Genomic DNA, 24,334 nt, shown 5'->3' on the forward strand with positions numbered 1-24,334 from the left:
TTTCCTTCTTGCTTGAAGTTGCAGTGGCATTATTGACCAGAAGCATGTTCTATTGCCTTTAAATTTTCTAATTTACTATAAAATGTGTGTTGCAAAAGGCAAAACCTATTTGCAAATAGTTTTGTTTTCTTTCTGATCTCTTTGCGATTACCAGAGTACTAATATTAATTATGGCTGGCAATAAAGTAACCATGCTTAGAATTTGATTAATAATTAGACATGGCATAGTAATACCTACAATGAAGACATTTTAATGGAATCTTACAGGCACAGGCTAAACTGCTAAAGGGAGCAGAAGGTACAAATCTAGCCCTTTATATCTTATATACTGTACAACCTAGTGGAAAACATGCTCTTGTGTGTCCATAATATTTAATTGTGTAACAGAGAGAGAACCCCTCCTAATAACTTACAAATACTTACAATTACTTTTTTTATGGAGCCAGAATTAATTGGGGGTCTATTTATATTACATATATCAACCCTGTTTTGCTAGCAACAGGCCTGACTGCTTATTGGTACAGAGTCAGTCATACGATAAATTCATAGCATTATCACAACTAGACAGTTTAGCATGCAGTATTTATTATATTTTCCTGATTTCGGATTCTGCAGTAGTATTCAAAAACCTGTACCAAAGGTGCAGACTATTAAAACATTCAATAAGTCAGTACCATGTGCAAAAAACTTTAGCAACTAGATTTGTTTATGTGATTGACTTTAAGAGGTGTTATTTTTATCTAAACTGGTCCACGACCAAATACAACTGCAATTGAGGAGACATAACGACCTTCTGCGCAAAGCAAATAGGATTTTGTACTCTTGGTAAAATCCTTTTCTTCATGCCTATTGAGGGGCACACAAATTCAGATACTGTTAGGTTATACTGCTGTCTACAGAAGGATTGGGCACCAGCACACAAAAAATGTTGTAGACCAGCTTCAGGTTAATCCCTCTCCTGCCTAGTATGCCTCATTTGCCATTCATTCCTAACAAACAGTGATTGGGCTTGTGGAACTTAGATGGACAGTAGGATGCACATATATTATATGGACATTGTGATATTAAGGACATATTTGGAGCTATTTATATTTTTTTGATTTGATTTTTTTTTTGTGAATAGCACCTATCTTTATATAAGGTTGGCAACCTCTTACTTTAGTCTTTACATTCTCTCCTACCCCCAGAAATATCACTTGGGCCTTGAGCTTGCCTAACCCCGAGTACAAGCCATGGACTAAAAAGTTTCTGATTATCCAGGTTCAACAAAGTATCAACAGCCATGGTGTGAGGAGCGGGCATGCTAACAGATTTACCAAGAACATGCACCCTGATTAGGGGCAGAACCAAGAAAAAGCTGTAGGAAAGCCTACAAGACTGGTGACAATCCAGTGAGACACCTGGCTCTGAAGCGATGATTTATGCCTGCCCACACAAGGGGAAGAAACTACCTCATTCGTCTGGATGAACGGGTCTATAGAGACAGAGCTATTGGTCTGCTCAGAATTTAGAAGTACAGAGAGGGGGTGGAAAAGGACCTGGAAAAAACAGGAGAGGGAGGGCCACCCTAAGAGAGGGCTTCCCCAAAACCCTATGGCCATCAGAAGGGGTTGATTCCCTGCCTGATGGCCATGGATCTAAAAGCACAAAGGATGTTGACCCTTTTAGTGAGGGTTTAAACTGAATCACTTCACCCAATGGGAACAAAAAGGTGAAGACACTGGAAGCCAGTGAAGCCTGAAAATGGTTGTATCTTGACTATGTTAGGTCCTTCACGAAGGTGCTGACTACACATATAAATAAAACAGACTTTCTACCTGGCAGGCTGTCTGAGCATACCACAATGAAGATACCAGGAAAAAGCATTAGACTGAACACAAGGGCCATCACTTTGTGAAGCAGTATAATCGGTGAAATACATTTTGCAGTGGAGGGAAAGAAAAATTAGAGTTACGCTTACCGGTAACGTCTTTTCCTGTAGTCTTTCAGGAAAGCCACAATGAGACCTTGGCTCCTCTTCTGCCTTTGGAAACACTGCACCAGCCCCCATAAATTTTCACCTCCCCCTGCCAGCCTCAGTTTTTTCTAGAGCACCTCCAGTCAGCTGGAGAGACACAAGAACACGTGAAGAACATATCACATATTACTATTGTGCCTGTGTTTAGGTCTTTCTCAAGACCCCCCAAAAAAATAGGGTGGGTAACTAGGGCTGTCTTGAAAGACTACAGGAAAAGATGTAAGCGTAACTCTAATTTTCCCTCCCCGTCTTTCAAGACAGCCACAATGAGAGGATAGGCGAGCACTTACCACTTTAGGGCGGGACAACAGCTTGCAGAACCTTTCGCCTAAAGGCCTGCTTATTTGCCGATAACCAGGTCCACTCTGTAATGTTTCACAAAGGTGGTATAACTGGACCATACTGCTGCCTTGCAAATCTGCTCTGGCCTTGCTCCAGCTCTTTCCATCTGCGAAGCTGCCATAGCCCTATTAGAGTATGCTGTAATTCCTATGGGAGCCTCTTTACCTGCCAGTTTGTAGGCCTGGCTAATGGCTACCTTGAGCCATCTGGCAATGGTGCGTCTAGATGCCTTCTGTCCCCTCTGCACCACCAAACAAAATAAACAGAGAGTCTGACTTTCTAAAACTCTTCGTCAGCACTAAATACCGTAAGATACATCTCCTTACGTCTAAAGTATGGAACCTAAATTCGTTTTCACTTGAGGGATTAGGGCAAAAAGTGGGCAGAATTACCTCCTGGCTTCTATGGTATTTTGAAGCCACCTTTGTTAAAAAAAAGCCGGATCAGTCTTAAAAACTATGCAATCCAAAAAAATAACTCAAAAGGGGGGTCTAATTGAAAGAGCCTCTATTTCGCTGATCCTCCTAGCAGTGATCACTGCCACCAAAAAAACAGTTTTGTAAGTTAAGTTAAGAGCACAATCTTTTAAAGGCTCAAATGGAGGCTCCGTTAGGGCCTGTAAGACCAGGGAAAGGTCCCACTTAGGGAAGGATGGACCCTGCACTGGCCTGTCTTGCTAGAGCTTTGAAAAATCTGACCACCCAGGGGTTGGTGGTCAGGGATTTCTCTAAATATGCGCTGAGACTTGGCTCTTAAGGGTACTAGTGGCTAGCCCCTTATCTGCCCCGCATTTCAAAAACTCCAAGACTGCTATAGGGCTCTGCACCTTAAAGGAGTTCACTAAACACCACTCTCTAAAGCGCACCTTTTGGTAGATTCGTTGCGTCTCCTCCTTCTTACTACTGAGAAGGGTGGCTACTAGTTGATCAGAAAAACCCTTGGTTTTTAGTATTTCCTCTTCAGAAGCCAGGCCGCTAAGTTCCAGCGGTGTACCTGGGGACAGAGAACTGGGCCCTGTGATAGGAGATCCCTTCGGAGCGGAAGGAGCCAGGGGGGTTCCACTGCCAACTTCCTGAGGATCGAAAACCAAGCACTTTTGGGCCAGTGTGGAGCCACTAAGATTAGAGAGGTGTTTTTTAACTGAAATTTTCTTGGTACAACTGGAAGAAGAACCGGAGGTGGGAAGGCGTAGCAAGTTTTGAAGTGCCAGTTTTGTGTCAGGGCATCTACTACTAGAGCGTTTTCCCATCTGTTTAGTGAGAAGAAGCATGGGGGGTCTTTGCATTGCTGCTTGAAGCAAATAGGTCCACTTCTGGGGGGCCCCATCTCCTGACTATAAGGTTGAAAACCTCCTGATTGAGTACCTAGTCGCCTTTTCTCAGCTGCTTTCGGCTGAGGAAGTCGGCCACTACATGCTCTTCCCCCTTTAGAAACACTGCGGAAAGGGAAAGTGCATTGACTTCTACCCAGCTCAGGATCTCCGTTGCTAGGCTCAACAGGACTCTGCTCCTCATGCCACCCTGCTTGTTTATATAAGCAATGACCAAGGAGTTGTCCAAACGCACCTGGATATGTTGGCCCAGGAGTTCCCCTTTGAAGGCTTCGAGTGCCAATCCAGTTCTTTCCAGTTGGGTGACCTCTTGAGTTCCTCTTTTTTACACGTCCCCTGTGCCGGCCGAGAACAAGTGTGCTCCCCAGCCTCTGCCGCTTGCGTCTGTGGTAATCACTCTGGACACTGGAATGATCCACAGGTGCCCCTGTGACAGATTTATCTGCTTCCTCCATCACCAGAGGGATCTTTTGACCCAAGGAGGAATTGAAAGCAGGGCGTCTAATGACTCCTGGCTGTGATCCCACACCTTTACTACAAAGGCCTGCAGGGGGCGGAAGTGTAGGCCTGCCCATTGGACCGCCTGGATGGCAGAGGTCAGTAAGCCCAGGGTTGACATTGCTGCCCTTATTAATACCTGCTGGTTGCTTTGGAGCGAAGCTACCGCTCTGTCCACTTTTAGTATCTTTTCTGCTGGGAGAAAAACTCTCAGCTGTGTTGAGTCCAGCAGGTATCCCAGATAGGTGATTTGCTGAGCTGGAATTAAACTGGACTTTTCCAGACTCAGCAGCCATCCCAGCCCAGGGTTTGTTTTGTTAGTTCCAGATCCCCGATTAGCTGCTCTGGAGATACTACAAAGATGAGTAAATCGTCCAAGTATGCAATAATTGATACTCCCCTGAGTCGCAGAAAAGCCATGGCTTCTGCCATGACCTTTGTAAATACTCGGGGTGACGAGGATAGGTCGAATGGCAGTGCCTGAAACTGCAGATGAATGGTTTCTTCCTCCACCTCCACAGCTAGGTGCAGGAACTTTTGAAAAGTTTCCACAATAGGGATGTGGAGGTAGGAGTCTTTGAGATCCAATGATACCATATAACAGTTCTGGGGTAGTAATGCCCCGACTGAATATAGACTCCATCCGGAACTTTTTGTAGGCAATTGATCGGTTCAGGGGTTCAGGTTTAGGATTAATCTGTAATTCCCTGAGGGCTTTCTCACCACAAAACCGTGTGAATAGAAGCCCCTCCCTTCCTCCCCTTTTGGAAGCCTGCAAACTACATTCTGTTCTAGTTCTTTTAATGCCTCCAGGAGGGCCTCTGCCTTTGCCACACATCTAAGGAGAAGTGTGACTAGGCTTTGCCGTGGAGGGTGCTCTGTAAAACTCTAGGCAGTACCCCCTCCTTACAACCCCCAGGATACATTGGTTGGGGGAAATTACTTCCCATTGTGGAAGGAAGGCCCCCAGTCTTCCTCCCACTATGACTGGAGGAAAAATCGCTCCTCCTTTGCCCTTACCCCTTTGGCCCAAAATCTTCTTTTCCCATTTAGGCTTGGGGGAGGGCTTTCTTTTTTGTGGACAAAACCCCCTCTTGGTCTGAGTTGGGGGTTTCCGTTTCACAGGGAACGCCTTTTTCTTATCGGCTGTGCGGTCTAATGCTGCTTCCAGACCTGGGCCGAACAGACGTTCCCCAGTCAGCGGAATGCCACATCATTTAATTTTAGAGGCATTGTCGCCTGGCCATGTTTTGAGCCAGAGGACCCTCCTGGCTGAGTTGGCTAGTTTAGTAGGAAAAAAACAAAAAAAGGAAAAACAGGTAACAAAATAAGTACTAGGAAGTTAAAATTGGGGTGTGCCCATATTGAGGCAGGTATTTAAGAAATGCTGACGCGTTTCGAGGAAAACCTCTTCATCAGAGCCAGGAGAACTGGAGCACAGTCTGTATGGGCCGGTAGGCCAACATGTGTACATGGGGAGAGGTGGTGTGGCTAGTAGGAGGATGTGTCCTGTGATGGACAATTGATTATTCCAAGTTCCATACCCAGGTGTTCTAGATGGGGTATAAATAAGAACAATATATACCGTACACTACAGACTGGAGACGTAAGATAAGTTTACATTGAAAAATGCATTCATAAAATGATAAACAGTATATAATATAAATATATTAGAAATAAAAATTACCATATCAGTAGGCTGAGTTGGCTAGTGCAGCGGTCCTGGCTGACATGCAGACCGACTCAGCAGAAGCATCCACTATATATGCTAATGGTATAACAGTGCTAAAATAAATGATTAACCACAGGTGAGTTAAAACAAAAACGTCCATAAATGGATGTGAATGTCCAACTGCGTAGGAGGTGTAGGTACTCCCAGGGGTGGTGGTGATCTGATGGTTGTCAGAAGTCACCTGGCATCTTATAACGACTTCCCAACAGGATGGATCATTCAGAGAAAATGCAAAAAAGCCTCTTACCATATCTCGTGGATTCCCATGTCAGCGACAGGGAATCGCATGCGCAGTTTGTCACCAATGACGTGGAATGGGAGCTGGAATCGCCAATCCCTTGGGTTGTGGTCTATAAGGGTCTCCAACAGCAATCGGATGGGTCTTCCCACCAAACTGTCCAAGCGTGAATCCGGGAGTTTCCAAAAGGTCACCAAAAGGGAAAACGGTTGGAGGTACTGGGTTTCATGCGGTGAATGTGAAAACAAAAAGAATATGCCTCCACATGGTGCAGATAAAAAGGGTGTTTTTATTGACAAAAACAGCCATAGACAAGTAAAAAACGTGATCACGATGCATAAAAACAAATGGGCAACAAGGAGAGTGGTATATGTACCGACCTAGGGGTCTTCAACAGGGGCATAGACCACCCACTCCAGGTTGCCATATATATATATATATAATAAAAATATCAAGAGAGGACCAATCACAATGAGTGAAAAAACAAGACATTTCATTGGGTGGATGCAATCACATGACTTGCTTGGATGACTGAACATGAAGATCCTACATGGTCTTTGTAATTAAATAGATAACACTGAACTGAAACTCAGGGTACTGTAGAAAGATCAGCCAGCCGAGAAACAAAAAACTGTAAGATCTCTCTAATGGTGATAAAGCTCTTTGCATTAGGACCTAGTGAAGAAAATACTCCTCTGCTGACAGTCCAGCCGAATGTAACGCCCTGTCAGCCAGAGGAGCCAATCCCCGGTTGGTAAACAACAAATGTTGGATGGAACAACCAATAGGCCGCTGTGTATAAGCCGACCTTTGTCCCTGCACTTCCGCATGTCCGGCCCGTGGAGGGAATGACGTCACGTCCGTGGGCGTGTCTAACGTCTCCCTCTCACGTGGCTCGTTCGGCCAATCGGAGAGCAGGCGTCCGACCCAGCTGTGCTGTTCGTACTATCCGTACACAGCAGAGGGATAGGACGTGACGCAGACATACCAAGCGTCTTCGCCCTCTACCTTCACAACTAACGGGTGCTCAATGTGGCCAAACGGCGTCCCGGTTCAATATACATAAAGAAGTGTATGACGGGGGATATTGGATCCTGATAACCCGGAAATGTACATAAAGGTTAAGTGGGCAGGAAGTGTATTCAAATGGGGGACACACATAGTGAAATGTGTTGCAATGAGAAACGTCTCAATGAAATAAAATAAAAATGTGTAAAGAGGTGACCTGAATGGCACACATATTTCACTTGTGATCCATATGTATATTGCCGAAACTAGCTAAAAATTATGTAAACAGAAATCGAGGACACACCTAATGAGATGTGTTAGGATAATAAAATTTCTAAAAGAAATATAGAAATATGTAAAAAGGTGACGTGAATAGCTCACAGGTATCGTTGTGATCCCTTGAGTGATGAAAGTCATTCAAATAGACCGAATAGGTCAATTCTAAATAGAACAATTTCTATTGGATGAGTAGACCCTCTAGGTCCCCCCAATAAAAAATGTGTAAACAATGTGAATGTGATAAAAAATGTGAATATGATGAAAAGAAAAAAAAAAAAAAAAAAAAGAGGGGGGGGGGGCGTGTGTACAAAAGGAAGGGAAATTACGATTGATTAATAAAGGAGTTGAGGTCCCACTCCACGTTCAAGCCAAACGGGAAATAGGACCTCAACTCCCATATCCAATAAGTCTTGAGGCGTGAAACCCCTCGAAGCCGGGATTCTCCCCTCCAATGTGGGACAAATTTGTCGATCACCTGGAATAAAGTCCCCGTCGGGTCTTTATTGTGACATTCCAGATAATGGCGGGGTACTGTGTGTTTATCCTTGCCTTTCTTGATACCTGCCACATGTTCATTAACTCGTATAGAGAAAGTCCTGATGGTGCGACCAACATACTGTTTGTGGCAGGGGCAAGTGATCAAGTAAACAATGTATTGTGATGTGCAAGTTGTAAAATGTTTCATCTGATAAGTAAGAGAAGTGACTGTAGACTGGAAAGTGGTACTTTTTTGTCTGCCTCGGATGTTGTGGAGGCAGACATTGCATCTACGGCAGGGGTAATAACCCTGACATTCCTGAAAAAAGGATACTTTTTTGGGGGGATCTAATATATTCGCAGCAATCTGTCCTTGAATGGACCGTGCTCCCCTGAATACAACAGCCGCCCGTTCAGGAAGAACTGACCCAAGAAGATTGTCATTTAAAAGTACTTTCCAATGTTTCTTAATTATAGCTTTCACTTGTTTGGACTGAATGGAATGAGTAGTGAAAAAAGACCATTTGTACATAGGTTCAACTGTGGATTTGGGGCGTTCTATCAAGGTGGATTCTCTATCTGTAAATAGTGCCCTATTGAGTTCCTCATCTAGATGTCTGGGATCGTAACCTTTTTCGATAAATCGATCTCTCAGAATTAGTGCTTGTGACTGGAAATCAGTAGCATTGGTGCAATTGCGCCGTAGTCTCAAAAATTGGCTACGGGGGACAGACTTGAGCCACTGCTCCTGATGACAACTGTCAAGCGGAATGAATCCGTTCTGGTCCGTGGCTTTAAAATACGTGCGGAACTCGAGATGCTTATCTACCACAAATATTTCTAAGTCCAAAAAATGTACACTGGTAGAGCTAGCCTCATAGCTCAAAGATATTCCTCTATCATTGGTATTAAGACTGGTCATAAAAATATCAAGCGATGTGCGGTCACCATCCCATAGGAAGAGGATGTCGTCTATGTATCTGGCCCAGAGGATCAACTCGGATCTCCGGGCCGCATAGACGACATCCTCCTCCCACTGGGCCATGAAGAGGTTGGCGAGGCTGGGGGCAAACTTGGGATGGTGACCGCACATCGCTTGATATTTTTATGACCAGTCTTAATACCAATGATAGAGGAATATCTTTGAGCTATGAGGCTAGCTCTACCAGTGTACATTTTTTGGACTTAGAAATATTTGTGGTAGATAAGCATCTCGAGTTCCGCATGTATTTTAAAGCCACGGACCGGAACGGATTCATTCCGCTTGACAGTTGTCATCAGGAGCAGTGGCTCAAGTCTGTCCCCCGTAGCCAATTTTTGAGACTACGGCGCAATTGCACCAATGCTACTGATTTCCAGTCACAAGCACTAATTCTGAGAGATCGATTTATCGAAAAAGGTTACGATCCCAGACATCTAGATGAGGAACTCAATAGGGCACTATTTACAGATAGAGAATCCACCTTGATAGAACGCCCCAAATCCACAGTTGAACCTATGTACAAATGGTCTTTTTTCACTACTCATTCCATTCAGTCCAAACAAGTGAAAGCTATAATTAAGAAACATTGGAAAGTACTTTTAAATGACAATCTTCTTGGGTCAGTTCTTCCTGAACGGGCGGCTGTTGTATTCAGGGGAGCACGGTCCATTCAAGGACAGATTGCTCCGAATATAATAGATCCCCCCCAAAAAGTATCCTTTTTTCAGGAATGTCAGGGTTATTACCCCTGCCGTAGGTGCAATGTCTGCCTCCACAACATCCGAGGCAGACAAAAAAGTACCACTTTCCAGTCTACAGTCACTTCTCTTACTTATCAGATGAAACATTTTACAACTTGCACATCACAATACATTGTTTACTTGATCACTTGCCCCTGCCACAAACAGTATGTTGGTCGCACCATCAGGACTTTCTCTATACGAGTTAATGAACATGTGGCAGGTATCAAGAAAGGCAAGGATAAACACACAGTACCCCACCATTATCTGGAATGTCACAATAAAGACCCGACGGGGACTTTATTCCAGGTGATCGACAAATTTGTCCCACATTGGAGGGGAGAATCCCGGCTTCGAGGGGTTTCACGCCTCAAGATTTATTGGATATGGGAGTTGAGGTCCTATTTCCCGTTTGGCTTGAACGTGGAGTGGGACCTCAACTCCTTTATTAATCAATCGTAATTTCCCTTCCTTTTGTACACACGCCCCCCCCCCCTCTTTTTTTTTTTTTTTCTTTTCATCATATTCACATTTTTTATCACATTCACATTGTTTACACATTTTTTATTGGGGGGGACCTAGAGGGTCTACTCATCCAATAGAAATTGTTCTATTTAGAATTGACCTATTCGGTCTATTTGAATGACTTTCATCACTCAAGGGATCACAACGATACCTGTGAGCTATTCACGTCACCTTTTTACATATTTCTATATTTCTTTTAGAAATTTTATTATCCTAACACATCTCATTAGGTGTGTCCTCGATTTCTGTTTACATAATTTTTAGCTAGTTTCGGCAATATACATATGGATCACAAGTGAAATATGTGTGCCATTCAGGTCACCTCTTTACACATTCTTATTTTATTTCATTGAGACGTTTCTCATTACAACACATTTCACTATGTGTGTCCCCCATTTGAATACACTTCCTGCCCACTTAACCTTTATGTACATTTCCGGGTTATCAGGATCCAATATCCCCCGTCATACACTTCTTTATGTATATTGAACCGGGACGCCGTTTGGCCACATTGAGCACCCGTTAGTTGTGAAGGTAGAGGGCGAAGACGCTTGGTATGTCTGCGTCACGTCCTATCCCTCTGCTGTGTATGGATAGTACGAACAGCACAGCTGGGTCGGACGCCTGCTCTCCGATTGGCCGAACGAGCCACGTGAGAGGGAGACGTTAGACACGCCCACGGACGTGACGTCATTCCCTCCACGGGCCGGACATGCGGAAGTGCAGGGACAAAGGTCGGCTTATACACAGCGGCCTATTGGTTGTTCCATCCAACATTTGTTGTTTACCAACCGGGGATTGGCTCCTCTGGCTGACAGGGCGTTACATTCGGCTGGACTGTCAGCAGAGGAGTATTTTCTTCACTAGGTCCTAATGCAAAGAGCTTTATCACCATTAGAGAGATCTTACAGTTTTTTGTTTCTCGGCTGGCTGATCTTTCTACAGTACCCTGAGTTTCAGTTCAGTGTTATCTATTTAATTACAAAGACCATGTAGGATCTTCATGTTCAGTCATCCAAGCAAGTCATGTGATTGCATCCACCCAATGAAATGTCTTGTTTTCACTCATTGTGATTGGTCCTCTCTTGATATTTTTATTATATATATATGGCAACCTGGAGTGGGTGGTCTATGCGCCTGTTGAAGACCCCTAGGTCGAAACGTGTCGGGTACATATACCACTCTCCTTGTTGCCCATTTGTTTTTATGCATCGTGATCATGTTTTTTACTTGTCTATGGCTGTTTTTGTCAATAAAAACACCCTTTTTATCTGCACCATGTGGAGGCATATTCTTTTTGTTTTCACATTCACCGCATGAGGCCCAGTACCTCCAACCGTTTTCCCTTTTGGTGACCTTTTGGAAACTCCCGGATTCACGCTTGGACGGTTTGGTGGGAAGACCCATCCGGTTGCTGTTGGAGACCCTTATAGACCACAACCCAAGGGATTGGCGATTCCAGCTCCCATTCCACGTCATTGGTGACAAACTGCGCATGCGATTCCCTGTCGCTGACACGGGAATCCACGAGATCTGGCAAGAGGCTTTTTTGCATTTTCTCTGAATGATCCATCCTGTTGGGAAGTCGTTATAAGATGCCAGGTGACTTTTGACAACCATCAGATCACCACCACCCCTGGGAGTACCTACACCTCCTACGCAGTTGGACATTCACATCCATTTATGGACGTTTTTGTTTTAACTCACCTGTGGTTAATCATTTATTTTAGCACTGTTATACCATTATAAACACATATGTTCATTTGTACATGCGCTGCATTTTTCCTTATACCCATTTATTGTTTTTGTCAGACTGTATGCAGCAGCTCTCATTTATTCCACTGGTTAGCGCGGTGTTTTCTATTTACTTTTGACACTATATATGCTACCCCTTGCAAAATAGTCGGAAAAGAAGAAAAAAAGGTCTCTTTTGCCGTACCTGCCTCGATGTGGACTTGAATTTGTGTAAGCCAATGTTCGAGGTTACGAGCCACCACTGTGACCGCCATCTCTGGTTTCAGATTACCCAGAGTTGATTCCCAGGTCTTTTTTAGAAGGGAATCAATTCTCTTGTCCATGGTATCTGTCAGAGCCCCTAAATCATCGAAGGCCAGATCTGTTTTTCTGGAAACTTGCGAGAATGCTGCGTCCAGTCTGGGGTTCTTATTCCAGATTGACGCAGGGTCATCCGAAAATGGAAACCTTCTTTTCAGGGACCTGGAAAAGAAGAGTTTCCGCTCAGGATCCTGCCATTCCTTTTTGACCGTCTCTACCAGGACCTCGTGGACTGGAAACATTTTCTTTTTCTGTCCTCCCAAGCCCTTATACATTTGGTTGTGAAGAGATAAGTGTTTCTTGTCCACCTGAACACCCAGGGTGGTATAGACGGCCCCTAAAAGGTCCTCTACCTCATCAAGGGACAGTTTGTATCTTGAGGGATTTCTGGACTCCCGGTCCCAGTTCTCTCCCTCCGATTCTTCCTGAGAACTGGAGGTAGCACTGTCTGGTTCCTCCCTAGCCTCTTCTCTGGAAGCCCCCGCAGTCTCCTCTGCCAAAGCAGTGGGCAAAGGTTGGGAAGATGCAAAGCCCTGTGCCAGGGGCGGGGTTGTACTCTGTGTTGCAGGTGAGGGATTAGCGGGAAATTGTAAGCCCTCAAACAAGGTTTTGAAAGACAGAAAAGTTGAGGACAACTCTTTAACCGATGCTGCTAACCCTGTCTCCTATTCTGATGCCCTTTCGTTAACCAGAGCATCAATACAACCTTTGCATAAAACTTTTTTCCAAGCCTCCCCTAGAGTGTCCCTACAGGAGGCGCACTTCCTCTTAGAGTTATGCAGAGTTTTTTTTTCTCGTTAGCTTTCTGAAATACATACAAAAAAGCACAAATCAATATCCCCATAAGACATCACACAGAGAAAACAACCATGGGGAGTACCTAGCTTCTAAAAAAAAAAATAAGGGACTTAGACCCCCCCTCCGACCACCTAGAGGGGTTCCTTCGGATGGCTGGAGCTGGCATCGCTGAGCGCGGTCTGAGCGTCTGCTTCAGACATGCTGGTGGTGCTGTCTGTGGAGTGTTCACACCGCCTGTGCTCAAAATTGTCTCCAGCCTCTGCCCGGCCCCCTATCAGCCCTGCAACCCGGAACCAGAAGTCGCAGGTCAAAGGGAAAGCTTCCGCGCCGCCCCTGCCCCCCGGAAATGACGTCAACTGCCGTCCGGCCCACCTGGTTCCATTCTGCAGCTTGTACGCTGTACAGGGGGAACAGTGAAGCTTCTCTGCCAATAGCCCTGTGGCTGTGAAAGCGGGCCCCCGGTCTTCCACCTACACTCGGTGAAGCTGGGAAGGCAAACATGCGGCCGGTTAGTACCATGCCACTGCCCTAGGAGAACCGTCTCCAAAATAGGGACTAAAAATACAGCCCCCAGTCTCTCTGACTGTCCTAGGCCAGGTTCCTGCGCAGCGTCTCCCCATCGGGGGAAACACAAATAACTAAGGCCGGCAGGGGGAGGTGAAAATTTATGGGGGCTGGCGCAGTGTTTCCAAAGGAAGGAGGAGCCAAGGTCTCATTGTGGCTGTTCTGAAAGACGGGGAGGGAAAAGAGGGCATGTCCTCATTGGACCATTTGTACTGCTGTTCTGCCTGAAGACCCGAACCAATTAACAATTGCACCATTGAAAGTTGAGAAACAGGAAGACAACAGGCATCCCTGCAAAGAAGATTGGCAGGATTGAGCAGCCAACAGACATGCCTGGGATACTTTACAGGTAAGGGAATTAACTAAAGCTGTAGAGAATTATTTTATTTTTTTTTTTTTTTAGTAAACATCAGCTTCAAAGCAGAACTGAAGCCTTCTATATTTTATAGCCAAGGAAGCTGCCATCTTAGTCTTTTCTTGATCTGCAGCTGCCATGGTGCTGCACATGTGATCAGTGACGACACCAGCCATATCATTGCTTAACAGTTCGGTTGAGAGCCCAGGCAAATGGGAGTTATCATTCATGGCATGCCTTGAATGTAACAGTTTTTGGAAACTGATAAATCAAAGGGTTTAAAAAGGAGAAGTATAGCCAAAGCTTGTTTGGCTGTACTACTTCTAAGTATCACAGGAGTGCAATTCGTTTTGCACTCCTGTGATCCGTTTTCAGCAGAGAGCGGACTGAAGTCTGCTCTCTGCCGACGTCACCAATGTCAGTCCAGGCACTGTGTCATCCGAACCACGGAGTCTGAATCCGCCAGCTGCCTGGACCGACACCTGGCTCAGCCTCTCAGGGAGCTGCTGAGAGCCTGAGACGACCGCTCTGCCCCCCTCCACAGCTCAGCACTCCAATGAGCAAGAAGGGAGAGCAGAAGAGAGCTGTGACTGACAGTTCACAGAGCTCTAAAAGAGTGATTGGCGGTGTTCGATCGATCTGTCCAGGGGACGGATGCAGCATCGGACCGATGCTGTATCCAACTAGGGAAGTATGATGGGGGGGGGGTGTTCCTTTACTTCTCTTTTAACTCTGCTTTAAGATGGGTCACTGAAGCATCCACAGTGGGAAAAGACCACTGTTTACCAAATTTCCAACAAATTCCCATTTGGGGCCCAGAACCCTGGGTGCCACGTCCATTATGCATAGAAGAATACTTTAAAGCAGTGATGGCGAACCTTGGCACTCCAGAAGTTTTGGAACTACATTTCCCATGATGCTCAACTACACTGCAGAGTGCAAGAGCATCATGGGAAATGTAGTTCAAAAACATCTGGAGTGCCAAGGTTCGCCACCACTGCTTTAAAGTATTCTTCTATGCATAATGGACGTGGCACCCAGGGTTCTGGGCCCCAAATGGGAATTTGTTGGAAATTTGGTAAACAGTGGTCTTTTCCCACTGTGGATGCTTCAGTGACCCATCTTAAAGCAGAGTTAAAAGAGAAGTAAAGGAACACCCCCCCCCCCCCCCCATCATACTTCGCCATCACTGCCTTAAAGAGTGGGTTTAATTGAAATGTCTTTGCAGCTGTAGACCCAAGGCTGAAGACAGCAGGTTGATTCCCCAAATGCAGGTTAGTATACACTGTAAAAATAAGATCAGAAACAATCCTTTGCAACTCTGAGATGATAGCAGGAGACTGCAGTGCCTCAAATACAATTTATGACCCTGGAGAGACTAACATGGACCATTTGTTCTACCTGACACAAAGGCTAGAGAGGTTCAGAAAAACTATTTGAGGGATGGTGCTGAAGTTTGATTAGAACCCCTGAGGTTTATGGCCAAAAAGTCCAGAGGGGAACAGACAGAACAAAGGAAGACTTATGTAGCAAGGTATCCAGCCTTGTCCAGTCTGAGGACCTCCAAGGCCAAAGATAGCTGACATCCTTCAATATGTAATGGGTTGTGAGGCATAGTGGGTGCAAAGATGGTGAAAGTAATTGGGCGCCAGGACACTTCTTGGATGTAAAAGAGGTTTTATTTCTTTTGACAGTCCTTTTTGGAGTTTTGGGGGAAAGAGGGTTCGGGCCAGGACACCCTTAAGTAGTTATAGATTCAATTGGCAGACTCCGAGACTTCAAGACAGCCGTGAAGGGAAAGGCCCCAGCAAGGCGTCACATCTGCACATGCAGGAATGCTGTCTCCTATGTTCTTTAACAGTTCCTAACTCAAACGTAACAGTCCTTTCAGCTCCACTACAACTGCCTCTTGTAGTTCTTCAACACTGAGCTCCCGGTCCCTCACTAGACCCTCCGATTCACTGACTCAATCCCTTGAGCTCCTCCATTGTTTGCGGTGGCACACCCTCAAGCGTCACCCACGCTTCCCTTCTGGGTCCCTAGCTTGGACTTCAGATACTTCTCAAGCTTCACCCCTGCTAACCCGTGAGGTCCCTGGCTTAACTCACAAGGCTGCTCTGCAAGCGTCTCCTCCGCGGGTTGGGTCCCTGACTTGATTACCGCCTGAAGTTTCCTGATTCTCCACCGTGTCCGTTCGGTGAGAATGTGGTTCCGGTACTTTCAGTTACTCACTGTGGTCCCGGTACTTTCTTCAGTTACTCACTGTGGTCTCTGGTAAAGGTGGTTGGTCCCTTTGTGGCGAAAGCTTCCCTTATACCTCCGACCACTGACAGGTTATCCGTCTGGCAGAACCGTCACTTCTGGTTAGACTGCAAGCCGCAATCCCAACCCTGCGCTGCTCTCTTTACTTCTGGATAGGCCCTTACACAGCCTAGCAGCCAGGTGCCCCCGGGATAGGCCCATTTTCTGGCCTAGCAGGCCCGGGTGTACGACACACATCCACCCAGACAGCCGTCCAGATGGCACAGAACATAGATCACCTGACCCCAGGGTGCTACACTTAGATGATGTAGGTCCTATAACTATAGAAGTATCAAATTCCAGATGCCAGCTCCCTCAGAGAATAGCAAGTAGATACACCAGAACAGTATGGGCTGGGATCACCTGTCTGCGTCTTTGTGCAGACATGCTGCATCTGTGAAGCAGTGACACAAACAGCTACCAGGCCTTGGGTACTCACAGGTAGCTAGTGTTAAGGGTTGAGAGGCCAGAGGTAACCAAGAGTTTCATCCGGTGTTTTGAAAGCAGGAGCAGCAGTTGGATGGTGCTTCCTCTAAATTGAATAGCGAGAAAGAAAGAGCAGAGCTTGTGCAACACTCAACCTAGGGGATGATGTTAGCGCTTAGTCCCTCAGAGTTCACGCTTTCTATAATGGAAACTGGGCTAGCAGAAAATTTGAAAAGGTGCCCAACAGTGCAATAGGCCCCACTACTTTAGAATGATCAGCCTTACTCACAAATCATATTAAGATTATATTGGCGCATACAAAATATTACTCACAAGTCAGTCTTCAGAAATAGGGGCACGCCCCCGACAATGAAACGTGATAAACGCATAATGAGGAGCCTGACGTGATGTCATCATACATGAGTCACTAACATGAGTCCTGACCTTAACTCGATAGAACACATTTGGGATGAATTAGAGCGAAGACTGCAAGCCAGGCCTTTTTGTTCAACATCAGTGCCTGACCTCACAAATGTACTTCTGGAAGAATGGTCAAACATTACCATAGACACACTCCTAAACCTTGTGGACAGCCTTCGCAGAAGAGTTGAAACGGTTATAGCTGCACAGGGTGGGCCAAATCAATATTGAACCCTATGGACAGACTGGGATGCCATTAAAGTTCATGTGCGTGTAAAGGCAGGGGTCCCAATACTCTTGGTAATATAGTGTATACGTATTGTGGTCAGGAAGTGGGGCTGAATGCTCCCTCTAGTAGCTAATTAGGGTCTGTCTTTAAGGTCAGGGTCCTCCTCACTTCTTCTTCGGGACAGGTGTCTCTGTTCAGACAGTCGGAACATCGAGGGGCCACAGGGTGGCACATTTGCTGCCCAAACCCCACCAACAGCCAGTTCATCTCAATCCACAGATCCCTGCAACAGGCCCAGGTGTAAAAGCTTAAAAGTCTATACATGTTAACTGGTTACATGGAATGAAGCTCCCGATTGGAGGAGGGGGAGTAGCTTTGCATGCCCAGGTGGCCACCCTAGTAAAAAAGGATTAAGATTCCCACTTAACAACTGTGCTTATTTATCTTATTACAGGTATTCATGTATACTGATAATTTACATACTGTACATTCACATAAGTCTCTGCCTTCAAGGGGGTTCAAGGTCCCTATGACCAGCTCTAGGGCCAATTTAGACTGGATCTAACATGCCAGCATGTCTTTGGACTGTGGGACAAAACCCTTGCATGCACAGGGAGAACATGCAAACTCCACAACAGGAACCCTAGCACTGCATTGCAGTAGTGCTAACCACTAAGCTACTGTACTGCCCCAAATCATTTGGGTACTGGCAAGGAGCAAAGATTTCCATATCTTCTGGCTTTCAAGAAATAAGAGTTTTGGCAGGTTTTTTAGTGGACAGGTTCTCTTTATCGCCCCATACATGACAAGTCCTCTTTATACTCCCATACATGACAAGTTCTCCCACACACGATCTCTTTATTCTCCCCTATTGGCAGCTCACCTTTTATTATACCTGTAGCCAAGTGCCGGGTCCCCTTTGGTCTAATGAGAACCTCCAGAGTTAGGGATAGCCGACATCCTTCTATGTAGAGTGGGTTACGAGGCATGGTGGGTGTGATGCAAGATAGATTAATGGGTGCCAGACACTCCTTGAATGCAAAGAGATTTATTCTCTCGTAAAAGGACTGTGGGAGAGAGCAATGTTAACCGGCAGATTCCGAAATTTCTTTAGGTAGACAGCCATGCAGAGACCCAGACACCACATCTGCATGTGTAGGCACGCTGTCTCCTATGGCAACAATCTTGAACAGTTCCTATCAAAGGTCACAATGAACTCTTTTACTTCCTCTACAATCTCCAATCTATAGTAGATCTTCACTCAACTGTGCTCCCAGTCTCTCTCTCTAGACTTGCAGATCTACTGCCACTGGATCTCCTGAGCGCTTCCAACCTTCTCGCTCAGTATCTTCCACAAGCAACACCCCCGCATCCCTAGCTTGGCATCCATGATACCTCTCAAGCGTCACCCCACTGGCCTGCTCGGTCCCTAGCTTGACACACAAGACTGCTCTGCAAGCGTCACCTCCGTTGGCTGGGTCCCTGGCTTGACACCTGCTGAAGTTTCCCAATTCTTCACCGTCCCCGGTTGGTGAGAATACTGCTCCGGTGCTTACTTCAGCTACTCACAGTGGTCCCTGGTAACAAGGTGGATGGTCGCTGGAGACAGCGTCCCCTTGAACCACCGACCATGACATGTTCTCCGGCCGGCAGAACTGACAAGATGCAGTCCCAACCCTACGCTGCTCTCTCTTGCTTCTGGAGAGGCCCTCAGACAGCCTAGCAGCCAGATGTCCCCGGGATAGGCCTCAGGCTCTGGCCTAGCAGCCCAGGACAGCACAACACACGTCCACCCAGACAGCAGTCCAGGGGGCACAGAACCCCGATCACCTGACCTCAACCAAATAAATAGGCTCTCCCAACAGGCCAAAGGACCCAAGAAGATCCCTGCCTATTGGTTGAGATACCCCATCTACTCCTAATCTGTCCTTGCAATGCCCTTGTCTTATCTAATGCTACCAGATACCCGGCCATCTAGTGACAGAATGGAGAAGTGCAGCAATTCCAGAATTATGTGGAATCAATTGATCCCCTATCAATTGGCCAAGGCAACTATACCTGGCAGGTAAATGTACTAGCAACCCTGCCTAAACATCAGGGTGTTACGTACCATACATAACAGATTTACTTTACTCTCCCATGCATGATGAGTGGTAATATACCATGCACAACAGGTTCACATTACACTCTGAGGTCATCTTTATTCTAAAAAACATGACAGGTCATCTTTATACTTCTATACGTAATATATCCCCATGCTGAGGCGAAATCTGCAAGCGTTCGGCAAGCAATCTTGCTTTTCTGTAATTATGAAAATAAAGAATATTATAAAATTTGCTATTACTGACTTGCAATAATTAAAAAAAAAATATTCAAAGTGTAATTTTAGTGAATTGAATCATAAAATGACCCAAAGCCTCCAAACCCAAATTATAAATCGCACATATGTGTTTTTCTACTGACCAGTTCAACTTTACACTTGTTATTCAATAATCAAAACTTTTGGTCTTTTCTAGTGATTACAGTAGAACCAATTCAAAGTTAATGCACAAGTGACATCTAGAGGCTGATAGTGGCAATCACACCTATCTATAGAAAACAAGCAACTCCAAAAAGCAATGGGAGAAATCCTACAAGCCATTAAAGACTCTCAAAGATCCCAAGTGATCCTTAGGATTGGACACTGAGAAGTTCATCGTATGATCCAGAAGACATGCAGCCGCACACAGCTGTGACATGAACTTCCTCGGCACTCGTTCTCTTGTTCTTTCCTTCCCCCGCTCTCATCTAAATTCTCCGCAGCAGCAGACAGGATGTCTGTAATTGGACAAATGAATATAATCATAAATAAAATGTTCATTTTTAATATTTTGTTGAGAATTAATGACTGCCTGAAGTCTGGAACCCATGGACATTACCAAAGAAGCGCTGTCCAATCAACTTTGCTGTGTTTGGCTGAATCTGGGCTGACAGTATATCTCTAAACAATGCAGAATTAATCCCGGCTCTCTTCTGTCACATCAATAAACACCAATGACCCATTGCAACTGGAAGCCATGCATGCCCATGCCATCACACTGCCTCTCCACCATGTTTTACAGATGACATTGTGTGCTTTGGATCATCATCTTCCCATCATTCTGGTACTCATTAATCTTAGTTTCACCCGTCCAAAGAATGCTTTTCCAGAACTAGTCTGGCTTTTTTTAGATGTTTTTTTGGCAAAGTCTAATCTGGCTTTTCTATTCTTCAGGCTTATGAATGGTTTGCACCTTGTGGTGAACCCTCTGTATTTGCTCTTGTGAAGTCTTCTCTTGATTGTAGACTTTGACAAGGATACGCCTACCTGCTGGAGAGTGCCCTTCACTTGTCTGGATGTTGTGAATGGGTTTTTCTTTACCATAGAGAGGATCCTGCGATCATCCACCACTGTTGTCTTCGGTGGACATCCAGGTCTTTTTAATTTGCTGAGCTCACCAGTGCATTCTTCTTTCATCAGAATGTACCAAACTGTTGATTTGACCACTCCTAATGTTGCTGCTGATGTATTTGTTTTGTTTCTGAAACCTTACAATGGCCTGTTTCACTTGCATGGGCAGCTCCTTTGAACACATGATGTAGGTTCACAGCAATAGATTCCAAATGCAAATACCACACTTAGAATCAACTCCAGATCTTTTACCTGCTTAATTGATGAAGAAATAATGAAGGAGTAGCCCACACCTGGCCATGAACCGCTTTTGATTCAACTGTCCAATTACTTTTGGTCCCTTAAAAAGGGGGTGGCTATTCTTAAGAGCTGTAATTCCTAAACCCTTCCTCTGATTTAGATGTACATACCCTCAAATTAAACCTGAGTGTGCGCACTTTCAGCCCATATCCAGCTTGAATATGTTTTGGTAAATACCTGTAAAAATCTAAAATGGTGCCTGTGTCTAAATATATATGGACCCAACTGTATTTACAATGTCCTGTATAATTGAAGCCAGAGTTTCTGTTCAATAAGAAAAAACTATTTCAGTCAATTTTATTAACAAAGCAGAATATTCCATTTCATCAAGCAAAATGTTTCATAGGTCTATAAAACCCATAAAAGCTTTAATTTACCCAAAATGTTATGAGAGAATCTAGCTGAAAATGGACAACAAGGCAACCCACAATCTGGACAGCAAGGCGATCACAAGCTGAAAATAGCCTGAAAAGTACCTGCACTACATCAAAGTGATCCTAATAAATATTGAATTTGCATTCCATGGAAGACCTCAATGAAGGTCACTTTGTGCTTTGACCATGAAGACAGAAACAAACATGGGCAGTGTTACTGATAGTCACTTTTGATTAAAGTGATTGTAAAGATTCACTTTAAAAAAAATAAAATATAACAAACATGTTATACTTACCTCCTCTGTGCAGTTTGTTTTGCAGCCCAGACCCTCCTCTCGGGTCCCTCTTCTGCTCTCCTGGCCCCTCCCTTCTCCAAGTGCCCCCTCAGCCAGCAGCATGCTACAGGGGGCACCCGAGCCAAGTCAGAGCTCTGTGTATCCATTCAGACACGGAGCCCTGACCTGGCCCCGTCCCCTCTCTCCTGATTGTCTGACAGACTTTGATTGACAGCTGCGGGAGCCAATGATGCAGCTTCCGTGTCTCAGCCAATCAGGAGGAGTGTCCTGGACGGCTGATGGGATCGTGGACATCGCTGGAGAGAGAAGGGACTCAGGGGTAAGCATTAAGGGGGTGCTGGGGAGGCTGCTACACACAGGTTTTTTTTTTTATCTTAATGCATTCAATGCATTAAGATAAAACATATTCTGCCTTTACAACCCCTTTAACCTTTATACTATCTGTTCCAAGATCCTAGTCACCACCTAGATATCAGTAAATGTCAAACTGATTACATTTCAAACTACACTTTATTTCTTGAAATTTGCATGTTTCACCAATAATTTACAGATATTAATGCCTGCAAAAATCCTCAGGAATAAACTGTCAGTAGCACACACAGGATAGGCCAGTTTCATACAGTGTAGTTTGCAGAGTACAGAGGATAGATATTGTGTGATCTCAGTGACAAACAAAACCCTGTGTTATATCATTTCTTCCATCTAACTAATATGGAAGATATTAAGTCCAAGTACAATCCATTAGTGTTCTAAAGTTCTTCTTTGAAAAATCCAAGTTTCGCTCGAGACATCTCTTTTCTCAGTTGCATGACCTCCCAGAACATCTGGTCAACTGTGCAGAAAAAAGAGAGATATACACATTCAGACTTTGTTTTAAGGGGGTAAAGTCAATTTACACAATGTGTAAAAGAAAAGAATATGATAAACTTTTTTTCAGAAAACTCCTTGTACATTTTTTACTACTGAATATAGGCACTCTTAAAATCTTCGATTGTACCAATCTATGAACATGACTCTATGAAGAATCTATTGATATTTGACAAATCACTGTAGTGTACACATGGGGCAAAAAATTAACGCATTTTACCAGTGCATATTGTTTTTCACATGGTCTCTAAAATATAAAGGAGAACCCACGTTATTTATAACATGCTGATGAACCTAGAATTTGGGGAGAAAAACAAACAAAATGAAAAGCTCCAAACTCAAGGAAACAATAGTAGTAAGCCTGCCGAAGGTGATGGCTGCTGTAAAATAATGATTGAACATTCAGTGGACATCAAGTGAGCATTTTGTGGTACTAATATGCTTTGTATACCTAGCACTGTGCACGAACTGAGAAATGGCATTGGTAAGAAATTGTTCAAGCTAAAGTAAAGTTTAAAAATCTTATGAACAGGTAGGCCATTTGTAGCAGAAGAGACATGCAATGTCTTGTCTGCATTAAGATAAACCTACCTGTATTCTCACAGTGCTCTCCACAGTGTGCATTGAGCTGCGCAAGCACAGCTCAGTTTACATTTCCAGCATAGTATCAGTGTATTGGGATGACTAAATCACTACCAGTGTGCCAGCATTGTGTCACCCTGGGCTGGCCGATCAAGATGGCCGATGACTAGCCCCCAGAAGAAGATGGAGAGAAGATGCGGACAAAGGACCTCATGGACAATGGAACATTTGAGAGGAAGTATCTGTGGCTTTAGTTCTGCTTTAAAACAGATGTTTGTTTTTTGTTTGCTCATTCATACTTACCTAGGTGGATGCATCATCAGTCCGTTGCTGCATCTGTCCCCTACCCCCTCTGCACTGAGAACCGAGCGATCGAACATCGCCGACTGCTTGGTTCTCACAGATGTCAGAGCTGCTGACTGTCAATCAGCAGCTCTCCTCTCTGCTCCTCCATGCTCAATGGAGCGCTGAGCTGAGAGCCTGAGACGGGCATCAGTCCAGGCACCATGCGGATCCAGACTGTCGCAATGACGCAGTACCTGGACTGATTCCTGTGACGTAAGCAGAGAGTAGACTTCAGTCCACTCTCTGCTGAAAACAGGTCACAGGAGTGCAAAACGAATTGGAGAAGTCCAGCCAAACAAGCTCAGGCTGGACTTCTCCTTTAAATGCAGTTTTGCATTCTACATTTCCCAATAAATACTTGGGAACAGATCTTGTCTAGTATGCTCTGCTTAACATGTCAGACTTTGCTGTGTAAATCCACCGTATGACTTTGGTTTAGCCTTTGATTTAAAGCACCAGAATTTCCCATATTACGTTGTGGTGCCACATTTTGTTTTCAACACAAAGATGGATTTGCTGCTTAAACTATGTGAATAATTAAGTCCTGAAACCACAAACCCCAACCTCAGTTCATATTGTTGAGCCCTTCACACACCAATTATAAAAGCCAAACAATAAAGCAGTGCGCCAATAGTAAGATGAAGAAGTTGGGTCAGAGTTTGATTTTAGGAAGTAATGTTAGGATCTCCATAAATAAGTGCAATTTTGGTTTTAGCTTCATAACCCTCACTGCAACTAAACATTTTTAACTCTCTTTAATCTTATTTTGTAATTTCATTAGAACATTGTATACCAAGTCCTGTGCTTAAAGTGGTTGTTAAGCC

At 44.7% G+C, this 24,334-nt stretch overlaps 1 protein-coding gene across 3 annotated transcripts in view; it reads right to left on the reverse strand.

Annotated features, from left to right (window-relative positions):
• Positions 1 to 22,207: 22,207 nt before the first annotated feature.
• The window catches only part of RAB3IP (RAB3A interacting protein), a 108,976-nt gene continuing 106,849 nt past the window's right edge, over positions 22,208 to 24,334 (reverse strand). For all 3 annotated transcript variants that reach the window (XM_073620055.1, XM_073620056.1, XM_073620054.1), the window contains one exon: positions 22,208 to 22,548. In XM_073620055.1, the coding sequence (XP_073476156.1) occupies positions 22,466 to 22,548 (83 nt within the window). In that variant the 3' untranslated portion in view covers positions 22,208 to 22,465. The remainder of the gene's footprint in view (positions 22,549 to 24,334) is intronic.

The sequence above is a fragment of the Aquarana catesbeiana genome, linkage group LG03 (assembly GCF_042186555.1).
Source record: "Aquarana catesbeiana isolate 2022-GZ linkage group LG03, ASM4218655v1, whole genome shotgun sequence".
Lineage (NCBI taxonomy): Eukaryota > Metazoa > Chordata > Amphibia > Anura > Ranidae > Aquarana > Aquarana catesbeiana.